This window comes from Cherax quadricarinatus, chromosome 93 (assembly GCF_038502225.1).
Source record: "Cherax quadricarinatus isolate ZL_2023a chromosome 93, ASM3850222v1, whole genome shotgun sequence".
Lineage (NCBI taxonomy): Eukaryota > Metazoa > Arthropoda > Malacostraca > Decapoda > Parastacidae > Cherax > Cherax quadricarinatus.
In genome coordinates this window covers 9585231-9613222 of record NC_091384.1, presented here as the reverse complement: position 1 = coordinate 9613222, position 27992 = coordinate 9585231, and the positions used below count along the sequence as shown (strand labels likewise).

At 42.4% G+C, this 27992-nt stretch overlaps 1 protein-coding gene across 9 annotated transcripts in view; it reads left to right on the top strand.

Annotated features, from left to right (window-relative positions):
- DIP2 (disco-interacting protein 2) overlaps nucleotides 1-27992 on the top strand; it is a 613961-nt gene that overhangs the window by 513163 nt on the left and 72806 nt on the right. For 6 of the 9 annotated variants that reach the window (XM_070104686.1, XM_070104684.1, XM_070104682.1 and 3 more), the window contains 3 exons: nucleotides 7471-7691; nucleotides 14428-14640; nucleotides 21241-21478. In XM_070104686.1, the coding sequence (XP_069960787.1) occupies nucleotides 7471-7691; nucleotides 14428-14640; nucleotides 21241-21478 (672 nt within the window). The remainder of the gene's footprint in view (nucleotides 1-7470; nucleotides 7692-14427; nucleotides 14641-21240; nucleotides 21479-27992) is intronic. The other 3 variants (XM_070104685.1, XM_070104680.1, XM_070104687.1) reach the window with 1 other exon arrangement.

The following is a 27992-nucleotide window of genomic DNA, read 5'->3' as shown; positions in this document are numbered from 1 at the left end:
GGATTTGTTTTATGTGGCGCACACATACCACATAGATGTATTCTCTCATATCTAGGCCCAAATTTTCTTCTCACAGCTTATCAGAGTGAGCTGAGCTCATGGCATAGATCTACGGTTTGGACCCTGAACGTAAAGCCGTAGATCTACGGCACGAACCCTGAAAGGATTAAAGCAAGGAACTTTACCTTGTGGTTTCTGGTCAGCAATAAGGCCATCACGTTTTCTTATAAGTTTAGTGTTCACTGATGTAGCACTTTTAATTTCCTTTAACACTTTATTCTTAGAGCTCACAGTTGTTCTAACTAATTGGTCCTCTTCAAGGGGGGCTCCTTGGCGTGGTGAAGAGGCTCTTGGTCTGAGGAATTAGCCCTGTCGGTCTTCTTCCTCAGACCGAACCTAATTACCCCCCATTCTCCCCTCCCCTATCCCATCCTCCCCATCCTCCCCTTTTTCCATTCCTCCTCCTCCTCCTCACCCCTCCCTTTTGCCCTTCCTCTTTTTAGCCTTCGTGATTTCTCCCACAGGCGCGCTAGTTCCTAGGTAGGGGAAAGGACACCGGGGTCCATCCCATTCCGTTGAGGTTTCTTGGCGGTGGCGTAGTTTGCCGTGGAATCTGGATTGCCTAGGGATGTCCCGATCCCTCTCCGGTATCCCGGAGTAGCTTTGGGTGTCTTTTGGGCGACGGGTGTATCTCTGGAAGCCACCTTTCGGATTCCGGGGGTGGTGGCTGAAGGAGGTATGCTTTGTGGCGGATATCCGGCCGCCCTCTCTTTTGTCCACCGAGGTAGCTCGGCAGATGTGAGGTTGCTATCCCAGATTGCTGGTTTACTGGCATGAAGGGTAGGGTATGGCACGGGTTCCATGCTGCATCTAGGCTACTAGCGGTGTCGATTCCTCTTGGGCGCGGAGGGAGATTTCTGGCCCTTTCATTCCTCCTAGGAACTATCCCTCCCCGGTCCCCCCTTTTTTTTTCTTTTTTTTATTTTTATTTTCTTTTCTTCTTTCTTTTTTTTTCTTAAAAACAAAAAGAAAGAAGTAACCTAACCATGGCAGCCCTAGTCCATGAACCTGGTACCCCCGGGCCCCTTCTTGATACCGCACCCCGTTCTGACCCCGCCTCGTCTTTGGACCACTCTTCAGACATTCCTCATGCCTCTGTACCTATTGCCGGTGCTGTTTCCTCACCCGCTTCAGGTACTGAGGCCTCGACTGACTCCTTCGATTTATCAGACCTTCGCTCTCCTCTGACTATGCTTCCGGCCTCTCCCTCTACGGTGCGGCAATTTTCAAATCGCCGACCCGTTCCACGTCGGACCAACTCTGGTCCCACGCCTAAACGTCAACGACAATTACCTGCTGATGATACTTCTCCACCTTCACCTTCTCGTTCTTCTCAGAAACGATCGACACGTCCTTCACTACCTTTCCACGCTCAGTTTCAGACTGAACAGTGGACTAAATTCTTCACTTTACGACCAACTTCCTCTACTGCCTATCTTTCTGACCATAGTATTGGCAAGGCACTCCTACGCCATGTTGGTAAAGATATTTCTTTTCATGCTCTTAAGAGCGGTACGCGCATCATTACCGTACAGAATGCTACCCAGGCTCGTGAGCTCTCTCGTCTTTCCCATATAGATACTGTTCCTGTCACCCTTGAAAAACATCATTCCCTCAATTCTTGTAGTGGTACCGTTATTCTGCCCCATACCATAGTTCAACAAAATTTCCAGACATGTGGCACCGACATTGTAGAACAGCTGGAACTCCAAGATCTCCCAATCCTCAAGGTAGACACTTACGTTCTTCCTGCCCGTGGGCGGAGACGATACCCTAGCAATGTGGCTCGTTTAACTTTTGACAGCCGAGAACTCCCATCCTCCGTTTATATAGCAGGACATCGGTTACAAGTTCGAAAGGTGATCCCTACACCACAACAGTGTAGAAATTGCTGGCGATTTGGCCATCCAGCGAAATATTGCAGATCTATCGCCGAATGCCCAGTCTGTGGTGCCGATGACCATTCTAATACGTCTTGCAATCGATCTCCCTCTTGCCTTAACTGTCATGAGGCTCACCCTTCGTACTCTCGCCGTTGTCAGGTCTATTTAAACGAGCGGGAAATCCGTTACCTCAAAGAGACAGAAGGTCTCCCTTATGCCATGGCAGTTTCTCATCTCCGCCTCCAAGGGAGACTCCCACGTGTTTCTTATTCCCGTGTTTCAAAACGTCCCCCCACTTCTGGTATCCCATCTTCTACACCCACCTCTGTGGTTACCTCTCCCATAATCACTCCTGTATCTAATCCTTTTGCTGTCCTCGGCTCAGACGTCCCTACTTCAACGCCTCAGTCTAATCTCGCTTCTTCGAGTTCTCTCTTACAAGCCTCAGTATCGACGAGACCTCGTACGACACCTCTTCCCAATCGTCCCTCTACTTCTCAAAAGTCAAAAAAAGGTCCGGTAACACCTCCTACCCATCTTCCACCTCCTCATTTTACCCTCCCTGTCTCTGTCCCTAGTTCTTCCCCTCTCACTGGCTCAGTTACAAGTGCAGAGGTTCACCCTCCTCCTCGTAATGTACCTTCCTCCCCTGTTCCCTCCCAAGTTTCTTCCTCTTCTGCCACCTCCCAGGTTCCTGTCTCTTCTGTCCCCTGCCACGCTTCTCCAGTTCCCTCCACCCTTTCGCCCCCCCCTACCTTGGTACAGACCAATACAGTTCCAATCTTTACTCATCCTCCCCCTACCATTCCCAATATTGTCTCCCATACGACATCTCTGAATTCCGAAACACTTGAAGCAATCTCTGAATATATTGCAGAGACCAAACCATCAATGGACACTGATCCACCTTCCGCTCTTTCTCTCTCCTCTGCTCCATCTGCGCAACTCCTTTCTTCACAGCGCACCGTTCCTTCGCTGCTTGAACATTTTCCACTGCCTCCGCATGTGGACTTTTCTAACCCTTCTAGTCCGTAGGAACCCTTACCTGCGGATTTCAAGTATCTTTATCATTGCCAATCATGGCCTTTTTACAGTGGAATATACGCGGCCTCAGGGGTAATCGGGGTGAGCTTCAGATGTTACTCTCCCAGTTTGCCCCTGTTGGTGTTTGCTTACAGGAACCAAAATTACACTCTGCTGTTATTTCTCACATCTCAGGCTATAATTTATTGTATTCTTCAGATCCTTTTCCTGATGGGACCTTTAATGAAAGTGCCCTTCTTCTCCGCACTGATATTCCGTACCATCAGCTATTTATTCATACTTCGCTGCATTACACAGCAGCCCGTATCCACTTACATAGGTGGTATACGCTCTGTTCTTTATATCTCTCTCCTTCTCGGGCATTATCTATTCCGGATTTTGCCTTCCTTGTTTCGTCATTACCGCCACCGATCCTGTTACTTGGTGATTTTAATGCCCACCATTTCCTCTGGGGAGGGTCTCACTGTGATTCCCGTGGAATTCAGTTAGAGGCTTTTCTTGCCACCCACCCCCTCCATGTTTTAAATACAGGTACTCACACCCATTTTGATCCTCGGACTCATACTCTCTCTTGCATCGATCTCTCAGTTTGCTCTTCCTCCGCCGCATTAGACTTTACTTGGTCTGTTCTCCCGGACTTACATGACAGTGATCATTTCCCAATCATTCTTACTTCCCCTTCATATTCGCCACCTCTTCGCACCCCACGCTGGCAATTTAATCGGGCAAATTGGAACCTTTACTCACACCTGACTGTTTTTAAAGAGGTTCCTTCTTCGTCCTCCATCGATGAGCTTTTACACCTCTTCTCATCCTCCGTTTTCACCGCAGCTTCTCATTCTATACCCCAAACTTCGGGCAGGCATTCTCAGAAATGCGTGCCTTGGTGGTCTCCTGCTTGTGCTCGTGCAGTACGTTTGAAACGCGCTGCATGGGGCAGGTACCGGTACAATAGAACCACAGAGCGACTCCTTGATTTTAAACAGAAGCGTGCGATCGCTCGCCGTGTCATCCGTGACGCTAAACGCACTTGCTGGCGAGATTATGTCTCCACCATCACCTCTGCTTCCTCTATGAGTGCAGTCTGGAAAAAAGTACGAAAACTGAGTGGTAAATATTCTCCTGACCCGGCTCCTGTTCTGCGGGTTGCCGGTGTTGATATAGCAAACCCACTAGATGTTGCCAATGAAATTGGCAATCATCTGGTCCGTATTTCTCAGGGACTCCATCTATGCCCCTCATTTCTTTCCTCAAAGTCTGCCAGAGAGTTAGCACCCTTGGACTTTTCTTCTCTCAGAGAAGAACAGTATAATGTGCCTTTTACACTTCAAGAACTGGAGGCAACACTCTCAGCTTGTCGATCATCGGCAGCTGGGCCCGACGACATTCATATTCGTATGCTACAACATTTACATCAGTCAGCCCTTGCAGTCCTATTACGCCTTTACAATCTTATTTGGTCACAAGGAGTTCTTCCACAGCTGTGGAAATCCGCCATTGTTCTCCCTTTCCGCAAACCAGGCACTACGGGACATGAAACCTCCCACTATCGTCCCATTGCTCTTACCAGTGCAGTTTGCAAAGTAATGGAACGTCTAGTAAATAGACGTTTAGTGTGGTATTTAGAGACACACAACAGTCTCTCCACTCGTCAATATGGCTTTCGTAAGGGACGTTCTACCATAGACCCCTTACTGCGCTTGGATACGTATGTTCGTAATGCCTTTGCGAATAACCACTCAGTTATTGCCATATTTTTTGACCTTGAGAAGGCATATGACACAACTTGGAGGTATAATATTTTAGCCCAAGTCCACTCCTTAGGCCTTCGAGGCAATCTACCATCCTTCCTTAAGAACTTTTTAACTGACAGGCATTTCCGTGTTCGGGTTAATAATGTGCTCTCCCCGGACTTTGTCCAAGCTGAAGGTGTCCCCCAGGGATGTGTTCTGAGCACAACACTTTTTCTCCTTGCTATTAATGATTTGGCCTCTAGTCTTCCATCAAATATTTGGTCATCACTCTATGTTGATGACTTCGCTATTGCCTGTGCAGGCGCTGACTGTCACCTCCTTACAGTTTCTCTCCAGCATGCAGTCGACCGTGTTTCCAATTGGGCCACCACACATGGGTTTAAATTTTCCAGCACTAAAACCCACCAAATCACTTTCACTAGACGCTCTGTCATCTCTGATCATCCTTTGTACCTCTATGGCTCACGTATCCCTGAACGTGATACAGTCAAGTTTCTGGGCCTCCTCTTTGATCGTAGGTTATCCTGGAAACCTCACATTACCTCTCTGAAGGCAACTTGTCACAGCCGGCTGAACCTTCTTAAAACCCTTGCTCATCTTTCGTGGGGAGCTGATCGTCGAACCCTCCTTCACCTACATTCCACCCTTATTTTATCGAAACTTGATTATGGTGACCAGATCTATTCAGCGGCATCTCCTGCTACTCTCTCTAGCCTTAACCCCATTCATCACCAAGGATTACGTTTATGCCTTGGTGCTTTTCGCTCTTCCCCTGTCGAAAGCCTCTATGCAGAAGCGAACGTTCCATCCTTATCCGATCGCCGTGATGCCCATTGCCTGCGCTACTATGTACGCTCTCATGATCTCCGCAATCCTTCCATTTATAGAATGGTCACTGATATTAGTAGACATTCTTTATTTGTTCGCCGCCCCTGCTTACTCCGTCCCTTCTCTCTTCGCCTCCATTCGCTCTTGTCTTCTCTTCAACTACCACCTTTCTATGTACATGTAGCATCTCACTTTTCCCTACCCCCCTGGGAAGTTCCAGCTGTTCGAGTCTGTTCTTTCTCCCTCCCTTGCTCGAAAGCCCAACTGTCTACGGTCGCTTCCCGCTCTCTTTTTCTTGACCACTTTCACTCTCATTCTCATGCCATTGCTGTGTACACAGATGGCTCTAAGTCTTCTGACGGCGTAGGATTCGCAGCAGTGTTTCCGGACAGCGTCGTACAAGGGCATTTACTATCTTCAGCTAGTATTTTTACTGCTGAATTATATGCCATCCTTACAGCACTTATCCGTATTGCATCTATGCCTGTGTCATCATTTGTGGTTGTCTCAGACTCCCTTAGTGCTTTACAGGCTATACAAAAATTTGATACACCTCACCCCTTAGTCCTCCGTATCCAACTTTGGCTACGCCGCATCTTTACTAAGCATAAAGATATTGTTTTTTGTTGGGTCCCTGGTCATGTTGACGTACAGGGCAATGAACAGGCAGACACTGCTGCGCGGTCAGCAGTACATGACCTACCAGTTTCTTATAGAGGTATTCCATGTACGGACTATTTTGCTGTAATATCTTCCCACCTTCACACCCGTTGGCAACAACGTTGGTCTACTATGCTCGGCAACAAACTTCAGTCTATTAAACCGAGTATAGGTTACTGGCCGTCTTCTTATCACCAGTGTCGAGGTTGGGAGACTACTCTCTCCCGTCTTCGCATTGGCCATACTCGTCTTACTCATGGATATCTCATGGAGAGGCGTCTTGCTCCTCTCTGTGAGAATTGCCAAGCTCCATTATCAGTCAGCCACATTCTGTTGGACTGCCCACTTTATCAACGAGCACGCAGAATTTACCTCTGTCGTCGTCTTCGCCCCGCTGCTCTCTCTTTACCTTCCCTTCTCGCTGATGGACCCACCTTTCATCCGGACTCTCTCATTGACTTTTTGACAACGACTGACTTACTTCACAAATTCTGATACTTTCAGCCCTTTCTACTTGTATCTCTTGCTACCCTCTACCCCCGTACTATCCCCTGCCCCGCTGTTTTCTGTAACCTGCTGATCATCCCCCCTCCCTTCTGCCATCCAATTCCCTTGCTTCCTTCCCTACCCTGCAGCGCTGTATAGCCCTTGTGGCTTAGCGCTTCTTTTTGATTATAATAATAATCTAACTAATTGGTGAACCAAACCAAGCTATGTCTTATCTCAGTCATACCCATAACTTCCTCACTGAATTTAATCATGTCTAACTTAGCATTTACAGCAAGAGTCTTACAACTCCTCTTTTTATCACAACTTCCCATAGATGCCACTGTAATTAACAAAAAAATTACACAAAATATACATAATAACTTAAAAATGATTGAAACTTTGGAAAATTGCCAGAATACAAGATACAGTGCACACATGCTGCAAACAGACTGAATCACTGACAATAAAATGACACTGATGCCCTTCTTTGACTCAAATGTTGAGAACATCATGCTGAAACAATGCCAATAAAGCAGAACAAGCACTGAATATAATGAACAATAGATATAATTGAGAACTCTAGAATTAGCAGAAAGCCGTAAGGTGGGGCCTTCCTGTGTATCAAATCAATAAGGTAGTACCTTTTTCCTATGATCTAATTGAATCTTGGAGTGTGTATAAGTTTAACACGTAATACATGAAATCAACAAAATTCATAAATCCATTGACATTAATTCTCCTTTTCATTTCAGCAATGATCATAGTGGTCAAATTAGAGGGCCAACCGTTCCTGTGTCGCACGGACGAGGTGGGAGAGATCTGTGTGGCTGGGGGTGCGGTCGGTGACCAGTACTGGGGTCTACAAGGCATGACCAACACCACCTTCAAGGTTCAGCCGCTTCTCCCAGATAACACACCCATGTCCGAGACCTCGTCCTTTGTCCGGACCGGACTACTAGGCTTCTTAGGTCCAGTAAGTTCACAGAAATTTGATTTAATAGTCAGCATTCTTATAAAGCTCCTATACAGTCAGCTCTCTTACAAAGTTCCTCTATATGCAGTCAGCTCTAATATAAAGCTCCTCTATATACAGTCAGCTCTCTTATAAAGCTCCTCTATATACAGTCAGCTCTAATATAAAGCTCCTCTATATACAGTCAGCTCTCTTATAAAGCTCTTTTATATATAGCTGTTATAGGCCTCTTGCTGTCTGTCACATAGTTCGATGTCACTGATTCCAGATGTAGGTCTGTCATGAGCTCAGCTCACTCAGATAAGCTGTGAGTAGTAAATATTGACCTAGATATGAGACAGTGAGACTGTACAGTGAGTGTACACAGTATAAAAACAAGTACATCACACAGTGCATGATGGGAAAAACAAAATGACCGTGTGTATGGTTTAAAATATCAACTTTATGATGTTTTCTCGGATGGTTTTTATGGTTTTATTGGCAGTTTCTTAGTATCATTTGATAGAGTAGAAGACATACTACTAAAATGTAGATGATTTATTTCAAAACTGGAAAGTAGCTTGAAATTAAACCCAAAATAGTAGAAATGTCCAATTTTTGTTTATACTCCAGAGGATGGGAAAGCCCCCCATCGCCCCCTTTCCTACAACCCCCAGTTTGTTTTAAGGGTTTTTAATAGGTCTGATTTAATTATTGGGATGCTGTAAACCATGGTCAATCTTCCTGTTTTTTTTTTTTTTTCCATCAAACTGGCCGTATCCCACCAAGGCAGGGTGGCCCAAAAATAAAAAGAAAAGTTTCTCTTTTTAAATTTAGTAATCTATACAGGAGAAGAAGTTACTAGCTCCTTGCTCCCGGCATTTTAGTCGCCTCTTACAACACGCATGGCTTACGGAGGAAGAATTCTGTTCCACTTCCCCATGGAGATAAGAGGAAATAAACAAGAACAAGAACTAGAAATAAAATAGAAGAAAACCCAGATGGGTGTGTGTATATATATGCTTGTACACGTATGTGTAGTGTGACCTAAGTGTAAGTAGAAGTAGCAAGATGTACCTGAAATCTTGTATGTTTGAGACAGAAAAATAAGGACATCAGCAATCCTACCATTATGTAAAACAACTACAGGTTTCCGTTTTACACTCACTTGGCAGGACGGCAGTACAGTGGACCCCCGCTTAACGATCACCTCCAAATGCGTCCAATTATGTAAGTGTATTTATGTAAGTGCGTTTGTACGTGTATGTTTGGGGGTGTGAAATGGACTAATCTACTTCACAATATTCCTTATGGGAACAAATTCGGTCAGTACTGGCACCTGAACATACTTCTGGAGTGAAAAAATATCGTTAACCGGGGGTCCACTGTACCTCCCTGGACGGTAGTAATCTTCCCTGGTTATATTTTATTATTTGAGAAAAAGAGTAAATCTATTTTTGTGTAAATAACAATTCAAAATGGAAAGCAACTGTAATATAAAAGAGGCTTGTGGACATGACTAATGAAGAGAGGAAATATTGTTTTAATACCAGCAATGTCTTCATTGTGTATTTTTGAAAAATTCTTAAATTAGTGTTTTTTTTTTTAATTTTGTGTGAAATTTTTCAAATTACCCAATTTTCATCACACTATAGTGTAGTTGAAATAGCTGAATGGTCAGTTTCTTGTGATCAGTCAATAGAATGGAAGGCATGCAAAATAGCTAAGAATTTGGTCGACTGGAATAATAGAATTGGCTTAAAATAGGACCCAAAGTGGGGGAAGTTGCCAGTGTGTCAATTGCACTTAGATCACTAACTTTGAACCAGCATAATTCCATAAGTTTTTCATCAAATTTTGCACTTTTTGTGCCATGAAATTTAGAAAAAGATTCTCTATCATTTCAGAAGAATAAATAATTGGAGGGGGGGTTGGAATTTTTTGGACATTGAGAGGTCTAAACCCTGAAAGGATTAAGTAAAATATTTTTTTTTCCACAAGTCGGCCATCTCCCACCTAGGCAGGGTGACCCAAAAAGAAAGAAAATCCCCAAAAAGAAAATATACTTTCATCATCATTCAACACTTTCACCTCACTCATAGATTATCACTGTTTTTGCAGAGGCACCCAGATACAACAGTTTAGAAGCATATATAAAGATACACAACATATCCCTCCAAACTGCCAATATCCCAAACCCCTCCTTTAAAGTGCAGGCATTGTACTTCCCATTTCCACTACACAAGTCCAGCTATATAAAAATAACTGGTTTCCCTGAATTTTTTCACTATATATTACCCTGCTCACACTCCAACAGCTCCTCAGGTCCCAAAAACCATTCGTCTCCATTCACTCCAATCTAACACGCTCACGAATGGTTGCTTGAAGTCCAAGCCCGTCACTCACAAAACCTCCTTTACCCACCCCCTCCAACCTTTTCGAGGACGACCCCTGCCCCGCCTTCCTTCCCCTACAGATTTATACGCTCTCCATGTCATTCTACATTGATCAGTTCTTTCTAAATGACCAAACCATCTCAACCTCTCTTCAGCCCTCTGACTAATACTTATATTAACTCCACACCTTCTATGTATGTTTTTTTTTTTTTCAACAAGTTGGCCGTCTCCCACCGAGGCAGGGTGACCCAATAAAGAAAGAAAATCCCCCAAAAGAAAATACTTTAATCATCATTCAACACTTTTACCTCACTCACACATAATCACTGTTTTTGCAGAGGTGTTCAGAATACAACAGTTCAGAAGCATATACGTATAAAGATACACAACATATCCCTCCAAACTGCCAATATCTCAAACCCCTCCTTTAAAGTGCAGGCATTGTACTTCCCATTTCCACTACACAAGTCCAGCTATATAAAAATAACTGGTTTCCCTGAATCCCTTCACTAAATATTACCCTGCTCGCACTCCAACAGCTCGCCAGGTCCCAAATACCATTCGTCTCCATTCACTCCTATCTAGCACACTCACGCACGCTTACTGGAAGTCCAAGCCCCTCGCCCACAAAACCTCCTTTACCCCTCCCTCCAACCTTTTCAAGGATGACCCCTACCCCACCTTCCTTCCCCTACAGATTTATATGCTCTCCATGTCATTCTACTTTGATCCGTTCTCTCTAAATGACCAAACCACCTCAACAACCCCTCTTCAGCCCTCTGACTAATACTTTTATTAACTCCACACCTTCTCTTAATTTCCACACACTGAATTTTCTGCATAATATTCACACCACACATTGCCCTTAGACAGGACATCTCCACTGCCTCCAACTGCCTTCTCGATGCAGCATTTACCACCCAAGCTTCACACCCATATAAGAGTGTTGGTACTACTATACTTTCATACATTCCCTTCTTTGCCTCCATAGATAACATTTTTTGTCTCCACATATACCTCAATGCACCACTCACCTTTTTTTCTTCATCAGTTCTATGATTAACCTCATCCTTCATAAATCGATCTGCTGACATGCCAACTCCCAAATATCTGAAAACATTCATTTCTTCCATACTCCTTCTCCCTAATTTGATATCCAGTTTTTCTATATCTAAATCATTTAAGTAAAATATATCTGTTATATATTGAGATATCAGAAATATTGATTTTTTTTTTTTCAACAAACTGGCCATATCCCACCGAGGCAGGGTGGCCCAAAAAGAAAAACGAAAGTTTCTCTTTTTAAATTCAGTAATTTTACTAACCCCTTGCTCCCGGCATTTTAGTTGCCTCTTACAACACGCATGGCTTACAGAGGAAGAAGTCTGTTCCACTTCCCCATGGAGGTAAGAGGAAATAAACAAGAACTGGAGCTAGAAAGAAAACCTAGAGGGGTGTGTGTATGTATGCTTGTACATGTATGTGTAGTGTGACCTAAGTGTAAGTAGAAGTAGCAAGACGTACCTGAAATCTTGCATGTTTATGAGACAGAAAAAAAAGGACACCAGCAATCCTACCATCATGTAAAACAATTACAGGCTTTCGTTTTACACTCACTTGGCAGGACGGTAGTACCTCCCTGGGTGGTTGCTGGCTACCAACCTACTACCTATAAGAAATAGTGATTATAAAATAATATATATTTATCTCTTAACCTTTTGAGGGTCGGTCACGTACAAGTACGTCATTGCAGCCAGGGTCAGTCACGTACTTGTACGCCTAAATTCTTATGCCTTCAAATCTAGTGAAAGAAAGCTAGCAGGCCTACATATGAAAGAATGGGTCTGTGTGGTCAGTGTGCACAGTATAAAAAAAATCCCGAAGCATGCTGTGCATAATGAGAAAAAAAAAACTTCGACTGTGTTTTTAGTTTAAAACAGCAACTTTCTAGTGCATTTTCGTATGGTATTTATGGTTGTATTCTCGTCTCCTTGGTCTCATTTGATAGAATGGAAGATATATTACAGAATTAGAGATGATTTTGATTGGTTTCATGATGACAAGTACCTTTAAATTGAGCTCAAAGTAGTGGAAATGATCACTTTTTGCCGATGTTCAAGAGTAAACAAATCCAGCCACGCGTCTAATACAGATCAACTAGTGAGTCTAATATTCTTTCACAAGTGTGCTGATATAAATTATACCGTTTTACAATGATGTAGTAGTATACATGACAAAACCTTCTATTTTCTGTGAGAATAAAAATTCAAAATGGAAAGCAAAAGTAATGTAAGAGGGGGCCTAGAGATGTGACTAATGAACATATAAAATGTTATTTTAGTGCCAGGAATGTTAGTCTTGTTTATTCTGGACCCTATTTTGAAATTTGCATCTTTTGAAATTTGTGTGAAATTGCCCAAATTGCCAATTTCTGACTACTTTATTGGGTAGTTGAAATTGATAAATGGGCAGATTCTTGAACTCAACCGATAGAACAGATGGAGTTCTACGGAAATAGCTATGATTTTAGTCAACTGCAACATTGGAATTGACCGAAAATAGGGCACAAAGTGGGTGAAATTGCCCACTTTGAGACTGCTAACTTCGCGAGAGCATAATTCCGTAAGTTTTTCATCAAATTTCATACTTTTGGTGTCATTACGACCGGAAAAAGATTCTCTATCATTTCATAAGAAAAAAATTATTTATTTTTTTCGAAAATTTTTCGACCCTGAGAACAAATTTGGGAGAGGGCCTCTCAACCCTCAGAGGGTTAAGTAATTTCTTGATAAGCTTATTATGACCAGTGATACAGGCTTACTGGAGCTACTCCTGTGATCAACCAAGCTGTTAGGTTTGGCACATACTAACTTATTGTTGTCACCATTTTTTGTGTTATGAATGAATGTAATTTATGCAGTCCTGGACTTAGTAAAGGTGCTCCTTGACTTATGATGGGGTTACGTTCTGACAGACCCATCATAACTCGGATGTGAATATGATATACAGTGGACCCCCGCTTAATGATCACCTCCCAATGCGACCAGTTATGTAAGTGTATTTATGCAAGTGCGTTTGTTCGTGTATGTTTGGGGGTCTGAAATGGACTAATCTACTTCACAATATTCCTTATGGGAACAAATTTGGTCAGTACTGGCACCTGAACATACTTCTGGAATGAAAAAATATCGTTAACCGGGGGTCCACTGTACTAAACAAGTAAGTAAATAAATAACTAATGTTATTGAATAAGTAATTAAATAATTACTGTAACTAACTAAATACACGTACCAGTATTGAAAAATAAGTAAATACAAATTATGTACTTGCTGCCTTCATGCTAGGTAATTATCTTGACCCTTTGAGGGTCTATCCCATAGTTCTACACTTCGTTCACAAGGTCCAAGAATTTAAAAAAAAAATTATTTTTTTCTTATGAAGTGGTAGAGAATCTTTTTCTGAAAGGAATAAAACAGAAAGTACAAAATTTGATGGAAAATTGACGAAATTACTCTATCGTGAATTTTGCCGCATCAGCGATTTTGCCCACACTGACTCCTATTTTAGGCCAATTACATTATTCCAGTCAACTACATTCTTAGCTATTTTGCTAGTATCACTTCTGTTTTATCAATTGAAACCAAGGAACTGCCCAGTCTATTTCAACTACTCAATAAAGTGATCAGAAATTGGTAATTTGGCTAATTTCACACAAAGTTCAAAATGCTGTATTCCAATTTCAAAATAGGGTCCAGAATAAACAAATGAGACCAAGAGATCACAAATACAACTGTAAAAACCATACGAAAATACACCGCAAAGTCACTGTTTTAATCCAAAAATATTGTCGCAGTTTTTTTCCTCATTATGCACTGCGTTCTGCAGGATTTGTTTTATATGGTGCACACTTACCACATAGATGCATTCTCTCATATCTAGGCCCAAATTTACCGCTCACAGCTTATCTGAGTGAGCTGATCTCATGGCGTTAGTGAGCTGATCTCATGGCGTGAGTGAGCTGATCTCATGGCGTGAGTGAGCTGATCTCATGGCGTAGTACTACAGTTTGAACCCTGGCTTCAAAGCCAGGGTTCAAGGCTTCATCTCCAAAGTAATTGCTTTTGCAACATTGTAAATTCAATATATTGTAAGTCAAGGAGCACCTGTACATTGTATGTATGATTAATTTTTGTTTATGACATTAAAGGATCCCAATGGAAATAAGTCACTGAGTCTGACTTTTTTGGGTTATCCCAGGTTCTCTACACAAATGTTGCTATGTATGATAATTCTATGTAACTGTATTTGTGTATACCTGAATAAACTTACTTACTTACTTAATGTGGTTTGGTCTTCCTCAGGGTGGTCTAGTGTTTGTGTGTGGGTCTCGTGATGGTCTGATGACGGTCACTGGCCGTAAGCACAACACCGACGACATCATCGCAACTGTCCTGGCAGTAGAACCCATGAAATTTATATACCGAGGTCGCATTGCCGTCTTCTCCCACAAGGTCCTGAGGGATGAGAGGATATGTGTCATAGCGGAACAGCGGCCAGACTGCTCCGAAGAAGAGGTCAGTAACTGTTAGAATTTTATTTTCAAGTTAGGTAAGAATAGAAGAGCACAGCAGCAGGCCTACTGGCTTATACTAGGCAGGTACTTCTCAAAACCAGCTATTCACACCCATCTATTTATGCAGCCTTTTCCCAAAGCTGCCCAAGAATTTGCTTCAGTACCTTAGGTAGTAATCTAACCTGGCCCATCTCATGAATGATTCTTTAGAGATACATCGTTATCCCTTTCACTGTCGGTCCCGTAATACAGTGGATCCTCGATAATCGTAAGGCTCGAAAGTCGTAATTTTCGAAAATTGTAATATTGTTTTTGTCAAAACATTGACTCGCGAATCGTCAATTGACTCCCAAATAGTTGTTCATCTGGGACGTGTACACACAGCCCTCAAGCCGCCTCATACTCCATTCCCAGCCAGTGTGCCATTGTTTATCAGTGAGTCTGGATGATCCCACGAGTTCATACGATACATTTCATAATATTCCATTTGTTTTAGTGCTTGCAACTGCTAAATAAGTCACCATGGCTCCAAAGAAAGCTTTTAGTTCCAGCCCTTTGGGAAAGAATGTGAGAAACACATAATTTAAGAAAAAGTTTGTAGAAAAATACGAAGGTGGTGGTGGTAGAATGGTAGCAGTTGTGATAGTGGTGGAGGGTGGTAGTGATTGTGGTAGAGGGTGCTAGCAGTTGTGATAGTGGTAGAGGGTGGTAGTGATGGTGGTAGAGGGTGCTAGCAGTTGTGATAGTGGTAGAGGGTGGTAGTGAGGAAACTGTCATGTTGAATGTTCATTCTTTTGTGCATGTAAATCTATCCTTAAGGTAAAAAAAAAAATTGTTTTTGATACTTCTGGGTGTCTGGAACAAATTAATTGGATTTACATTATTTCTTACAGGGAAAAGGGATTCTCAATTCATCAATTTTGATAATAGTCACGCTCTCTGGAACGGATTAATTACGAAAAATGAGGGTCCACTGTACTATGCCAAATTTCTAGTGGCTTCAAATCTGACAGGAGAAAGCTGGTAGGCCTACATGTGAGAGAATGGGTCTGTGTATTCAGTGTGTGCAGTATAAAAAGATTCAGGGAGTACGCAGTGCATTGTGGGAATGCCAATTTAGTATGCCTTGTTCACCATGCCTAGTGGTAAGGAATACCTCATTCCCCAGTGAACTGGGATTCTTATTTTCCCAAGTGATAGTTCTAACACAGATGAAGTGTCATGAAGATGAATTTCATGGTTTTGAGGAGTTTGTGGCTGAAAGCAATGCCCAGGATACCAGAAATAGTGCTGAAAACCCAGACGACTATCAACCTTCCACCTCTGGCGCTGGGCCATCTCGTTCATGTTCATTTGATACCAGAAATAGTGCTGAAAACCCAGACGACTATCAACCTTCCACCTCTGGCGCTGGGCCATCTCGTTCATGTTCATTTGATACCAGAAATAGTGCTGAAAACCCAGACGACTATCAACCTTCCACCTCTGGCGCTGGGCCATCTCGTTCATGTTCAGTTGTACCACGGCGAAAGAGGAAACTCATATTTTCCCATATCCAGGACTCAAATGTGAGAAGTGGTGATAATAGTGATACTGATTGTGATTTCCAGCTCTTGATTACAGTTCCAGTAGCGACAAGGAAAAGTTCTTGTCACTATTGGCATTTCTTGAATTTTGTGTGAAATTGGCCAAATTAGTAATTTCTGATCACTTTATTGGGCAGTTGAAATGGGCAAATGAGCAGTTTCTTGTACTCAATCGATAGAATAAAAGAAGTTTTATCAAAATAACCACGAGTTTCGTCGACTGGAACAATGGAATTAGCCCAAAATATGGCTCAAAGTGGGCAAAATTGCTGATGCATAAATATCGCTGAGACCGCTAACTTTGTGAGAGCATAATGCTGCAAGTTTTCCATCAAATTTCATGCTTTTGGTTTCATTACCTTTGGAAAAAGATAATCATTTCATAATAATTTTTTTCTTTAAATTCTTCGACCCTGTGAGCAAGTTTGTGAGCAGCGGTCGTGACACGCAAAGGGTTAATAAATGATAGTGTAAACAAGTTTTTAGACTTTATATACACTGCCAAGTGAAAAAAAGGCTGATTCACTTTAGCCTTATGGGATCAATCTGGAACCTAACCCCCTGTATTCTGTTCATTGCTGGCCTGGCTTAACCCTTTCACTGTCGAGACCCCTGATCACAAACTTGTTCTCAGTGTTGAAAGATATTCAAAAAAAAAAAAAAAAAATTTCTTACCAAAATCTTAAGAATATTTTTCTGAGTGTTTTAAAAGAAAACAAAACATTTTTGCAATCAGTACTTACTGAGATATAGAGGTGTAAAGTTGACAGAAAGTGAACCGCTGATGGCAACTAATTTTTGTGGTCTGTGAGACCAATACAATGCATATCGCATCAATTTATATGAGACTACATGCATTCTGGTAGTGTGCCACATGCTATTCCAAGGGGAAGGAGTATATCTTGGAGTACATCCCGTAGTCTAACATCAGGGACAGATAGTGAAAAAGAGAAGACAGCATAGGTGGTGGGGAAGACGCTGTGGGTGGTGGGGAAGACAACATGGTTGGTGGGGAAGACAGTGTGGGTGGTGGAGAAGACAGTGTGGGTGGTGGGGAAGACGCTGTGGGTGGTGGGGAAGATGGCGTGGTCAGTGGGGATGATAGCGTGTAAGTAAGTTTATTCAGGTATACACAAATACAGTTATGTAGATTATCATACATAGCAGTATATGTGTAGAGAACCTAGGATAACCCAAAAAAGTCAGACAAAGTGACTTATTTCCATGTGGGTGGTGGGGAAGACAACATGGTTGGTGGGGAAGACAGTGTGGGTGGTGGAGAAGACAGTGTGGGTGGTGGGGAAGACAACATGGTTGGTGGGGAAGACAGTGTGGGTGGTGGAGAAGACAGTGTGGGTGGTGGGGAAGACAACATGGTTGGTGGGAAAGACAACATGGTTGGTGGGAAAGACAACATGGTTGGTGGGGAAGACAACATGGTTGGTGGGGAAGACAACATGGTTAGTGGGGAAGACAACATGGTTGGTGGAGAAGACAGTGTGGGTAATGGGTAATGTTAAAATTGGGATGGATAATATACATGTGGCAGCAGGTGGTGGTGGTGTAATGCGTCGTGTGGCACCAGCAGCACCCCAGGTTGGTAGCCATGCTGCTGACTCAGCACATCCACAACAAAGGCCACCTTCAACCACCCACACACCACAACAACCTGCACAACCACAACAACCCACCCACAAAAATGCAGAGACACTCGTTTTACATGTGAGGAGTGTATAACAGCACTGTGTATAACAGCACTGTGTATAACACCATGTTTCAAAGAGTTCCACAAACTGTAGCAGTTCTAGGAACGTGTCCAGTGACTCTGTATGTGTATATATATTATAGAACAATAGTAATAAACAACTTTTTTGTAAACAATGTAATGATAACATTTGTGCAGTTATTATATTGCATACAATGAGTGGATATATATACATTATGCATTATATTGGTCTCACAGGCTACAAAAGTTACTTGAAAAAAAGAAATATTTGAAAAGAAAAGAAAAAATAGAATAAAGGTAAAAATAATATTACCGAGTGAGCGGCAGTCACCAGTGTTGCCGTCAGCAGTTCACTTTCTGTTAACTTCACGCCTCTATATCTTGGTAAGTATTGATCACAAAAATTTTTTGCTTTTCTTTTAAAACGCTCAGAAAATTATTCTTAAGATTTTGGGTAAGAAACAATAGCCAAGCAAACCCATTCTCTCACATGTAGGCCTACCAGCTTTCTCCCACAAGATTTGAAGCCAATAGAGTTTTGGCGTAGTATTACAGGACTGACACTGGCTTCAAAGCTGTAATATTATGGGACAGACACCAAAAGGGTTAAGCACGCAATAGCAGTAGGCCTATAAAAAAGATGCAAAGTAAAAAATAAATATTTTTTTTAAATTGCCAAAAACCATCAGAGCAAGGCAAACACTGAAAATAATAAATGTGAATACAGCCTCTCCTAACTTAACGATGGGGTTCCGTTCCTAATGTAGGTCAGTAAACGAATTGGTTGCTCAGTGAGGAACATACTGTACTGGTAGTGGGTTTGTATCAACCATCTTTACATAATAAATTAGACAAGTGTTGCACGTGTGTCTAGTTTATCAACTTGTCAGTACTCTGAGCCATTTATCTCCATCTTTAGATTTTTTTTTTAATGTCACTTTTGCACCATTTATGACATTTTAGTATATTTTTCAATGTCTTTACAGTAGTGTACTGTAAAGACACTGATGTACTCATTTACCGACAACTCGGAGTTATGATAGGCACTCCGACGAGTCAGTATTTTATGCCATACAAGAACTTGGTTCATGGAAACGGGCAGCGAGGTGTCTTATCATCAAGCATCTCAGTCTCCTTCCTACAGCCACTCAGTCTCCAAGACTACATATTTGTACTTCATTGTGCACCCCATAGAACAGGACAGTAGTGCAGCAGCAATTGGAAGAGGAAAAAGAGGAAAATGGAAGAAGTACAATAGAAGTTCACAGTAAAGGGGCTAGCTAGTGCATTAGTCTGTGTGTTTACATTCTGTGTGTCTATCATGGCAGCTTAAGAAATGATTAAATTCAGTGAACAATGTATGATGATGATGATAATAATAATTAATATTAATAAATAATTGCTCTGGAGTGCTTTAAATGTCAGCTACCGAACCCACATGAAATACGTATGACATCTAAAGTGGTCCAGAGCGATTATTATTATTGTTGTTATTTATTATTAATTATTATTATTATTATTATTATTATTATTGCCATTGTCATACCTTGTTCACTGAGTTTAATCTTTTCTTAAGATGCCACGAGAGAGACAGAATATTAACACACAGATGAACACACAAGTGAGAGGTGAACTACTCTTGTACCCCCTGTCTTTGTTCTTCCTCTTTCTACAATAAATATTCACCTCTCACCCTATATTAGGACTACAAATATTTTAAGGTAAGTAGTGAGTGTACTGTATATGCATTGTATAGCTACAATAAATGGTACTCACCTCTCACTCTACATAAAGACTACAAATATTTTAAGGTAAGTAGTGAGTGTACTTTATGTGTACAGTGGACCCCCGGTTAACGATATTTTTTCACTCCAGAAGTATGTTCAGGTGCCAGTACTGACCGAATTTGTTCCCATAAGGAATATTGTGAAGTAGATTAGTCCATTTCAGACCCCCAAACATACACGTACAATCGCACTTACATAAATACACTTACATAATTGGTCGCATTTGGAGGTGATCGTTAAGCGGGGGTCTACTGTATTTGACTTTTTTATTGTTTTCTGTAATATCCAAAAGTTATGCAAATTAAAACAAAGTTATAAAGTTGGAGTTTCCTTTTATCTTTATTTTTTCTATCTAATATACATATTTAATTCACCATTTGGCATGGTTACAAAGTGTGCGGAGCTAGCAATAGCAGAGAGAGAGAAGCAACCAGTGTCTCAGTAGCTCATGATTGCCCATGACACGTGGAGGGGTGTACCTCTCACCGCTATAAAATATTAATAAAAACTGGCAGTATGTAGAGGTATTGAAGGGTGGGTGGCGGGGGAGGGCAGGGAGGATTAAAAAAAAAAAGTGACCATGACCATTATAGAAAACGTTATGCATTATGCGCCTGGAGGGCAATTATAGAAGATCACTCTTATCCTATGCAAAGACTGAAAAAAGTGCCATTTCCTAAAAAAAAAAAAAGATTTCTCCCAAGTAATCACCTATGTGCACATTTCCTGGAATGTCTCGGAAGTAAGTTATTGATCTATTTCATGTTGTATCATCATTAATAATGAACGGATTGAAAGGAGTTTCACGGCAAACATAAAACTGAATGTTTTAATTTCGGGTGGTGACATTTTTGAAGTATCGGTTAAAGATGGTTCCTCAGTTAGTGATGAATTCATTTACTGACGTGGTCTTAGGAATGGAACTCCATCAGTAAGTGAGGAGAGGCTGTACTGTAATAAATATAATAGAGGAAATCAGCTCTAATATACATTACTAAGGTTTGCATGTTGGTTGGAGAGCTGGTCGTAAGTCCGAGTTGTTGGTAAACACATATGTCGCTAGTTAAATAATAAAAATAATAATGTGCAGATTATTTGCGTATTGTGACTTTTTATTCTTTTTATTTTTACTCTTTTATTCAATATTCACACCACAAACTCTGTTGTTCAGTGTCTTAACAACTGTGAGGTAACCTTTGATATTCCTTGATATTCCCCAGTCGTGAACCCCATTGGGAACCCCTGAACTGAAATAGTGATCTACTGACCCACTTCCACAGCTTTAGTGCGCTATCTGCAAGTCATGGGGGAATTTCCGTCGTGAAACCATGAACAACATGCTAATCACTTTCTAGACGGTTGAATGATGTCCTAAACCACAAGGGACAACCTATTTTTTGTTCATAGTTTTAAAATGGGCTGGAGTTGGTTAATGAGGAGCACTGTGTGTTAAGTGTTTAAGTTGATCCTCAGCATTTAAAGTGTTATATTTTTCTTCTCAGAGCTTCCAGTGGATGTCTCGAGTTCTACAAGCGGTTGACAGCATCCACCAAGTAGGCATCTACTGCCTGGCACTCGTACCTCCAAACCACCTGCCCAAAACCCCGCTGGGAGGGATCCATCTCTCGGAAACACGCAAGAAATTCCTGGAAGGGTCGTTACATCCTGCCAATGTGTTGATGTGCCCCCACACCTGCGTCACCAACCTGCCCAAGCCTCGGGAGGTTCACCACGGTAATTGTAATGATATCCCTGTATATTTTTCTATGTTCGATTTTTTTGTAGTAGTGAGGAATATAAGAAGTCACAATACTGTAGCTGGGACAGCTTATAAATAACCCTTCTCTTCTCTTGTTTTTTCATGCTCATTTGTAATTTGACAATAGTCAGTGATGGACCATAGATTAAATAATTCACTTTTTTTTTTTTTTTTTTTACCACTTCTCTGTTTCTCTCCCTCATTCATGACTTGACAATAATCCAAGGTGGACTATAGATGGAACAGTTCCCAGATAGACTTCTTCCTTCCCTTTCTCAACTTTGTATCACTCAGTTGTGACTTGCCACTGGTCCTGCATAAACCATAACTCAAACAGTTCACAAACAACTTTTCCTGCCCCTGGAGACTTCTCTACTCTTCTTGCTCGGTCATGACTTGCCAATGACCCAAGACTGATCATAGGCAAAACATTTCTTCTCTTTCCCCCATCAAAGTCTTCTTGTTTCTTCTTCTGCTTCTTACTCACTTGTAGCTTGGCAATGGTACTGATTGAACCCAGACGTCAACATAAATTGTGTATGTGCAGGTTATGTTCAAATCTGGATCAACAACCTATTTGTATTTACAGATTGCATCAAGTAGCAAAATCACTGTCTCTTGACTGATTCAATAGACACATAAGAGATTATAACTTCTATAATTAAAGATTAAATCAGGGCTAAAACTTTTGCAATGTTTGTAGTTGCTTGTCTAAAGTAATGCAATTTTTTTTCTTTGCTTTTGCCATATTTGTGGCAAAATATCATGAGTATTCACTAAATATTATTTGGTAATCTAATTTCTGAAGTTTTTTGTTTATTAAGTTTGCTGTTGAGGCTAAATTCTGTGCTTCACGAAATGCTTTACGTTCTTCAAGTTCGTGGTGGGAGCTAAGTTCCATCCTTTGTAAAAAGTTTCTCCGGTGTTGTTTCACGATGGAATAACATTCTTCAAGGTAAATGAAGGAAGAAAAACAGTGTTTAAAACACTCTTGGTAAGTAGGTATGGCAGATTCTTTGGTGTGTGTGTGTGTGTGTGTGTGTGTGTGTGTGTGTGTGTGTGTGTGTGTGTGTGCGTGTGTGCGCGTGCGTGCATGCGTGTGTATGTACATACGTACGTGCATGCATGCGTACTCACCTAGTTGAGGTTGCAGGGGTCGAGTCCAAGCTCCTGGCCCCCACCTCTTCGCTGGTCACTACTAGGTCACTCTCCCTGAACCATGAGCTTTATCATACCTCTGCTTAAGGCTATGTATGGATCCTGCCTCCAATACATTGCTTCCCAAACTTTTCCACTTCCTGACTACTCTGTGGCTAAAGAAATACTTCCTAACATCCCTGTGATTCATCTGTGTCTTCAACTTCCAACTGTGTCCCCTTGTTGCTGTGTCCCATCTCTGGAACATCCTGTCTTTGTCTACCTTGTCAATTCCTCTCAGTATTTTGTAAGTCGTTATCATGTCCCCCATATCTCTCCTGTCCTCCAGTGTCGCCAGGTTGATTTCCCTTAACCTCTCCTCGTAGGACATACCTCTTAGCTCTGGAACTAGTCTTATTGCAAACCTTTGCACTTTCTCTAGTTTCTTTACGTGCTTGGCTAGGTGTGGGTTCCAAACTGGTGCCGCATACTCCAATATGGGCCTAATGTACACGGTGTACAGGGTCCTGAAAGATGCCTTATTAAGATGTCGGAATGCTGTTCTGAGGTTTGCTAGGCGCCTATATGCTGCAGCATTTATCTGGTTGATGTGCGCTTCAGGAGATGTGCCTGATGTTATACTCACCCCAAGATCTTTTTCCTTGAGTGAGGTTTGTAGTCTCTGGTCCCCCTAGACTGTGCTCCGTCTGCTGTCTTCTTTGCCCTTCCCCAATCTTCATGACTTTGCTCTTGGTGGGGTTGAACTCCAGGAGCCAATTGCTGGACCAGGTCTGCAGCCTGTCCAGATCCCTTTGCAGTTCTGCCTGGTCTTCGATCGAGTGAATTCTTCTCATCAACTTCACATCATCTGCAAACAGGGACACTTCGGAGTCTATTCCTTCCGTCATGTTGTTCACAAATACCAGAAACAGCACTGGTCCTAGGACTGACCCCTGTGGAACCCCGCTTCTCACAGGTGCCCACTCTGACACCTAGCCACGTACCATGACTCGCTGCTGTCGACCTGACAAGTATTCCCTGATCCATTGTAGTGCCTTCCCTGTTATCCCTGCATGGTCCTCCAGTTTTTGCACTAATCTCTTGTGTGGAACTGTCAAACGCCTTCTTGCAGTCCAAGAAAATGCAATCCACCCACCCCTCTCTCTCTCTTGTCTTACTGCTGTCACCATGTCATAGAGCTCCAGTAGGTTTGTGATACAGGGTTTCCCATCCCAGAAACCATGTTGGCTGCTGTTGATGAGATCATTCCTTTCTAGGTGTTCCACCACTCTTCTGATAATCTTCTCCATGACTTTGCATACTATACATGTCAGTGACACTGGTCTGTAGTTTAGTGCTTCATGTCTGTCTCCTTTTTTAAAGATTGGGACTACATTTGCTGTCTTCCATGCCTCAGGCAATATCCCTGTTTTGATAGATGTATTGAATATTGTTGTTAGGGGTACACATAGCGCCTCTGCTCCCTCTCTCAGGACTCATGGAGAGATGTTATCCAGCCCCATTGCCTTTGAGGTATCTAGCTCACTCAGAAGCCTCTTCACTTCTTCCTCGGTTGTGTGTACTGTGTCCAGCACTTGGTGGTGTGCCCCACCTCTCCGTCTTTCTGGAGCCCCTTCTGTCTCCTCTGTGAACACTTCTTTGAATCTCTTGTCGAGTTCCTCACATACTTCACGGTCATTTCTTGTTGTCTCTCCTCCTTCCTTCCTTAGCCTGATTACCTGGTCCTTGACTGTTGTTTTCCTCCTGATGTGGCTGTATAACAGCTTCAGGTCAGATTTGGCTTTCACTGCTATGTCGTTTTCATATTGTCGTTGGGCCTCCCTTCTTATCTGTGCATATTCATTTCTGGCTCTACGGCTGCTCTCCTTATTCTCCTGGGTCCTTTGCCTTCTATATTTCTTCCATTCCCTAGCACACTTGGTTTTTGCCTCCCTGCACCTTTGGGTGAACCATGGGCTCATCCTGGCTTTTTCATTAATCCTGTTACCCTTGGGTACAAACCTCTCCACAGCCTCCTTGCACATCGTTGCTACATATTCCATCATCTCATTAACTGGCTTCCCTGCCAGTTCTCTGTCCCACTGAACCCCGTTCAGGAAGTTCCTCATTCCTGTGTAGTCCCCTTTCTTGTAGTTTGGCTTCATTCGTCCTGGCCTTCCTGCTTCCCCCTCCACTTGTAGCTCTACTGTGTATTCGAAGCTTAAAACCACATGATCGCTGGCCCCAAGGGGTTTTTCATATGTGATGTCCTCAATATCTGCACTACTCAAGGTGAATACTAGGTCCAGTCTTCCTGGTTCATCCTCTCCTCTCTCTCTCTTGTAGTGTTCCTTACGTGTTGGTACATGAAGTTTTCCAGTACCACCTCCATCATCTTAGCCCTCCATGTGTCTTGGCCCCCATGTGGCTCCAAGTTCTCCCAGTCGATCTCCTTGTGGTTAAAGTCACCCATACTCAGGAGCTTTGCCCTGCATGCATGAGCTCTTCTGGCCAGTGCAGCCAGTGTGTCAACCATCGCTCTATTGCTCTCGTCATACTCTTGCCTTGGCCTCCTGCTGTTCTGTGGTGGGTTATACATCACTGCAATTACCACCTTGGGACCTCCAGAGTGAAGCATTCCCGCTATGTAATCGCTTGCTTCTCCGCTGTCTCCTCTCCAGCTCGTCAAAATTCCATCGGTTTTTGATCAGCAGTGCCACTCCTCCACCCTCTCTGTTCCCTCTGTCTTTCCTCAGGATCTGGTATCCCATTGGAAAGATGGCATCTGTTATCATACCTGTTAGCTTGGTTTCTGTGAGAGCTATGATGTCCGGTGATGCCTCTTTGACTCTTTCGTGCCACTCCTCCTACTTATTTGTTATTCCATCAGCGTTTGTGTGTGTGTGTGTGTGTGTATAGGTAGTCACCTATATGAGGTTTCAGGGGTCAAGTCACAGTGCCTGGCCCCACCTCTTTGCTGGTTGCTACTAGGTCCACACACTCCCTGCTTCATGAGCCTTATTGTGTGTGTTAGTTAGGACTCGGTGGAAACAACGTTTTCAGTGATTGTGTTGTTGGAGTGTGAGCGAGGTAGCTTTTATGAAAGGATTCAGGGAAACTGGTTACTCAGACTTGAGTTCTGGAGGTGAGAAGTACAGTGCCTACACTCTGAAGGATGGGTGAGGATGTTAAAGTTCTGGGGATGGGAAGTACAGTACAGGTTGACTATCACTAATCCGGCATCATTAGGACCTGTAAGGTGCTGGTATAGTGATTTTTGCTGAATTATAGAGTGGATAGGTTAGAAAACACTTATCCCAACAGCTAACCACCTCATTCTACCTTTAAAATACCCCGTAAATCGGTACAAGTTGGTTAACCCTATCACTGTTGTGACCCGTGCTCACAAACTTGCTCCCAGTGTCGAAGAATTAAAAAAAAAATTATTTGATCGTATAAAATGGTTGAGAATCTTTCTCCAAGGTTAATGAAACTAAAAGTATGAAACTTGATGGAAAACTTATGGAATCATGCTCTCAAAATGTTAGCAGTCTCGGCAATATTTACACATCAGCAATTTTACCCACTTTACGCCCTATTTTTGCCAATTCCGTTGTTCCAGTTGACCAAACTCATAGCTATTTCACTAAGATTCCTTCTATTCTGTCAATTGAGTACAAGAAAACACCCATTTACCTATATCAATTACCCAATAAAGTGATCAGAACTCGGTAATTTGGCCAACTTCACACAAATTTCAAGAGATGCTGATTTCAAAGTAGGGTCCAGAATAAATAGTGCAGACATTCCTGGCACTAAAATAACATTTTCTCTGTTCATTAGTCATGTCTCCAGCTCCTCTTGTATTACACTTGCTTTCCATTTTGAATTTTGATTCACACAAAAAATAGAAGATTGGATATCAGATTGGAGGGAGAGAGTATGGAGGAGGTGAACGTATTCAGATATTTGGGAGTGGACGTGTCAGCGGATGGGTCTATGAAAGATGAGGTGAATCATAGAATTGATGAGGGAAAAAGAGTGAGTGGTGCACTTAGGAGTCTGTGGAGACAGAGAACTTTGTCCTTGGAGGCAAAGAGGGGAATGTATGAGAGTATAGTTTTACCAACGCTCTTATATGGGTGTGAAGCATGGGTGATGAATGTTGCAGCGAGGAGAAGGCTGGAGGCAGTGGAGATGTCATGTCTGAGAGCAATGTGTGGTGTGAATATAATGCAGAGAATTCGTAGTTTGGAAGTTAGGAGGAGGTGCGGGATTACCAAAACTGTTGTCCAGAGGGCTGAGGAAGGGTTGTTGAGGTGGTTCGGACATGTAGAGAGAATGGAGCGAAACAGAATAACTTCAAGAGTGTATCAGTCTGTAGTGGAAGGAAGGCGGGGTAGGGGTCGGCCTAGGAAGGGTTGGAGGGAGGGGGTAAAGGAGGTTTTGTGTGTGAGGGGCTTGGACTTCCAGCAGGTATGCGTGAGCGTGTTTGATAGGAGTGAATGGAGACAAATGGTTTTTAATACTTGACGTGCTGTTGGAGTGTGAGCAAAGTAACATTTATGAAGGGATTCAGGGAAACCGGCAGGCCGGACTTGAGTCCTGGAGATGGGAAGTACAGTGCCTGCACTCTGAAGGAGGGGTGTTAATGTTGCAGTTTAAAAACTGTAGTGTAAAGCACCCTTCTGGCAAGACAGTGATGGAGTGAATGATGGTGAAAGTTTTTCTTTTTCGGGCCACCCTGCCTTGGTGGGAATCGGCCAGTGTGATAATAAAAAATAAATTTACCATACAGATGTATTCTCTCATATCTAGGCTCGAATTTACTGGCCACAGCTTACCTGAGTGAGCTGAGCTCATAGCATCGTACAATAGGACTGACAGTGGCTTCAAAGCCGTTATATAATGGGACTGACAATGAGGAGGGTGAATAACGTTAACCAGTTTGACTTACACAAGAAACTTCATCACTGCCACTTTGAAAGTGAAGAACTGAAATTTACAACTCAACACCTTCACTTACACACAGCTTAAGCCACTTCATCAGAACATGATCTAGTTCTTAACTTTTTCCTTCCTTCATTGGTTTTCTTTTCCACATCTGTTTCCTTGAATCACTGATAGCAAAGTGTTGGGATATGGAGTGTATAACTTTGAGTTACTGATCCTTAATGGGGTATCAGTTGGTAGGTTGGCCATTGTCTAGGGGGAACTCCATAGCAACAAGGTTTTAGTGCTGCAAATATAGAGGTTTTAAGCACTTTCATTGTTAACCCTCTTTCTGTAGGATGGCCAAAACTCAAATAAAATCTGTGTCATTAATAACAATAAAAACTTACATAAGATGTTCATATA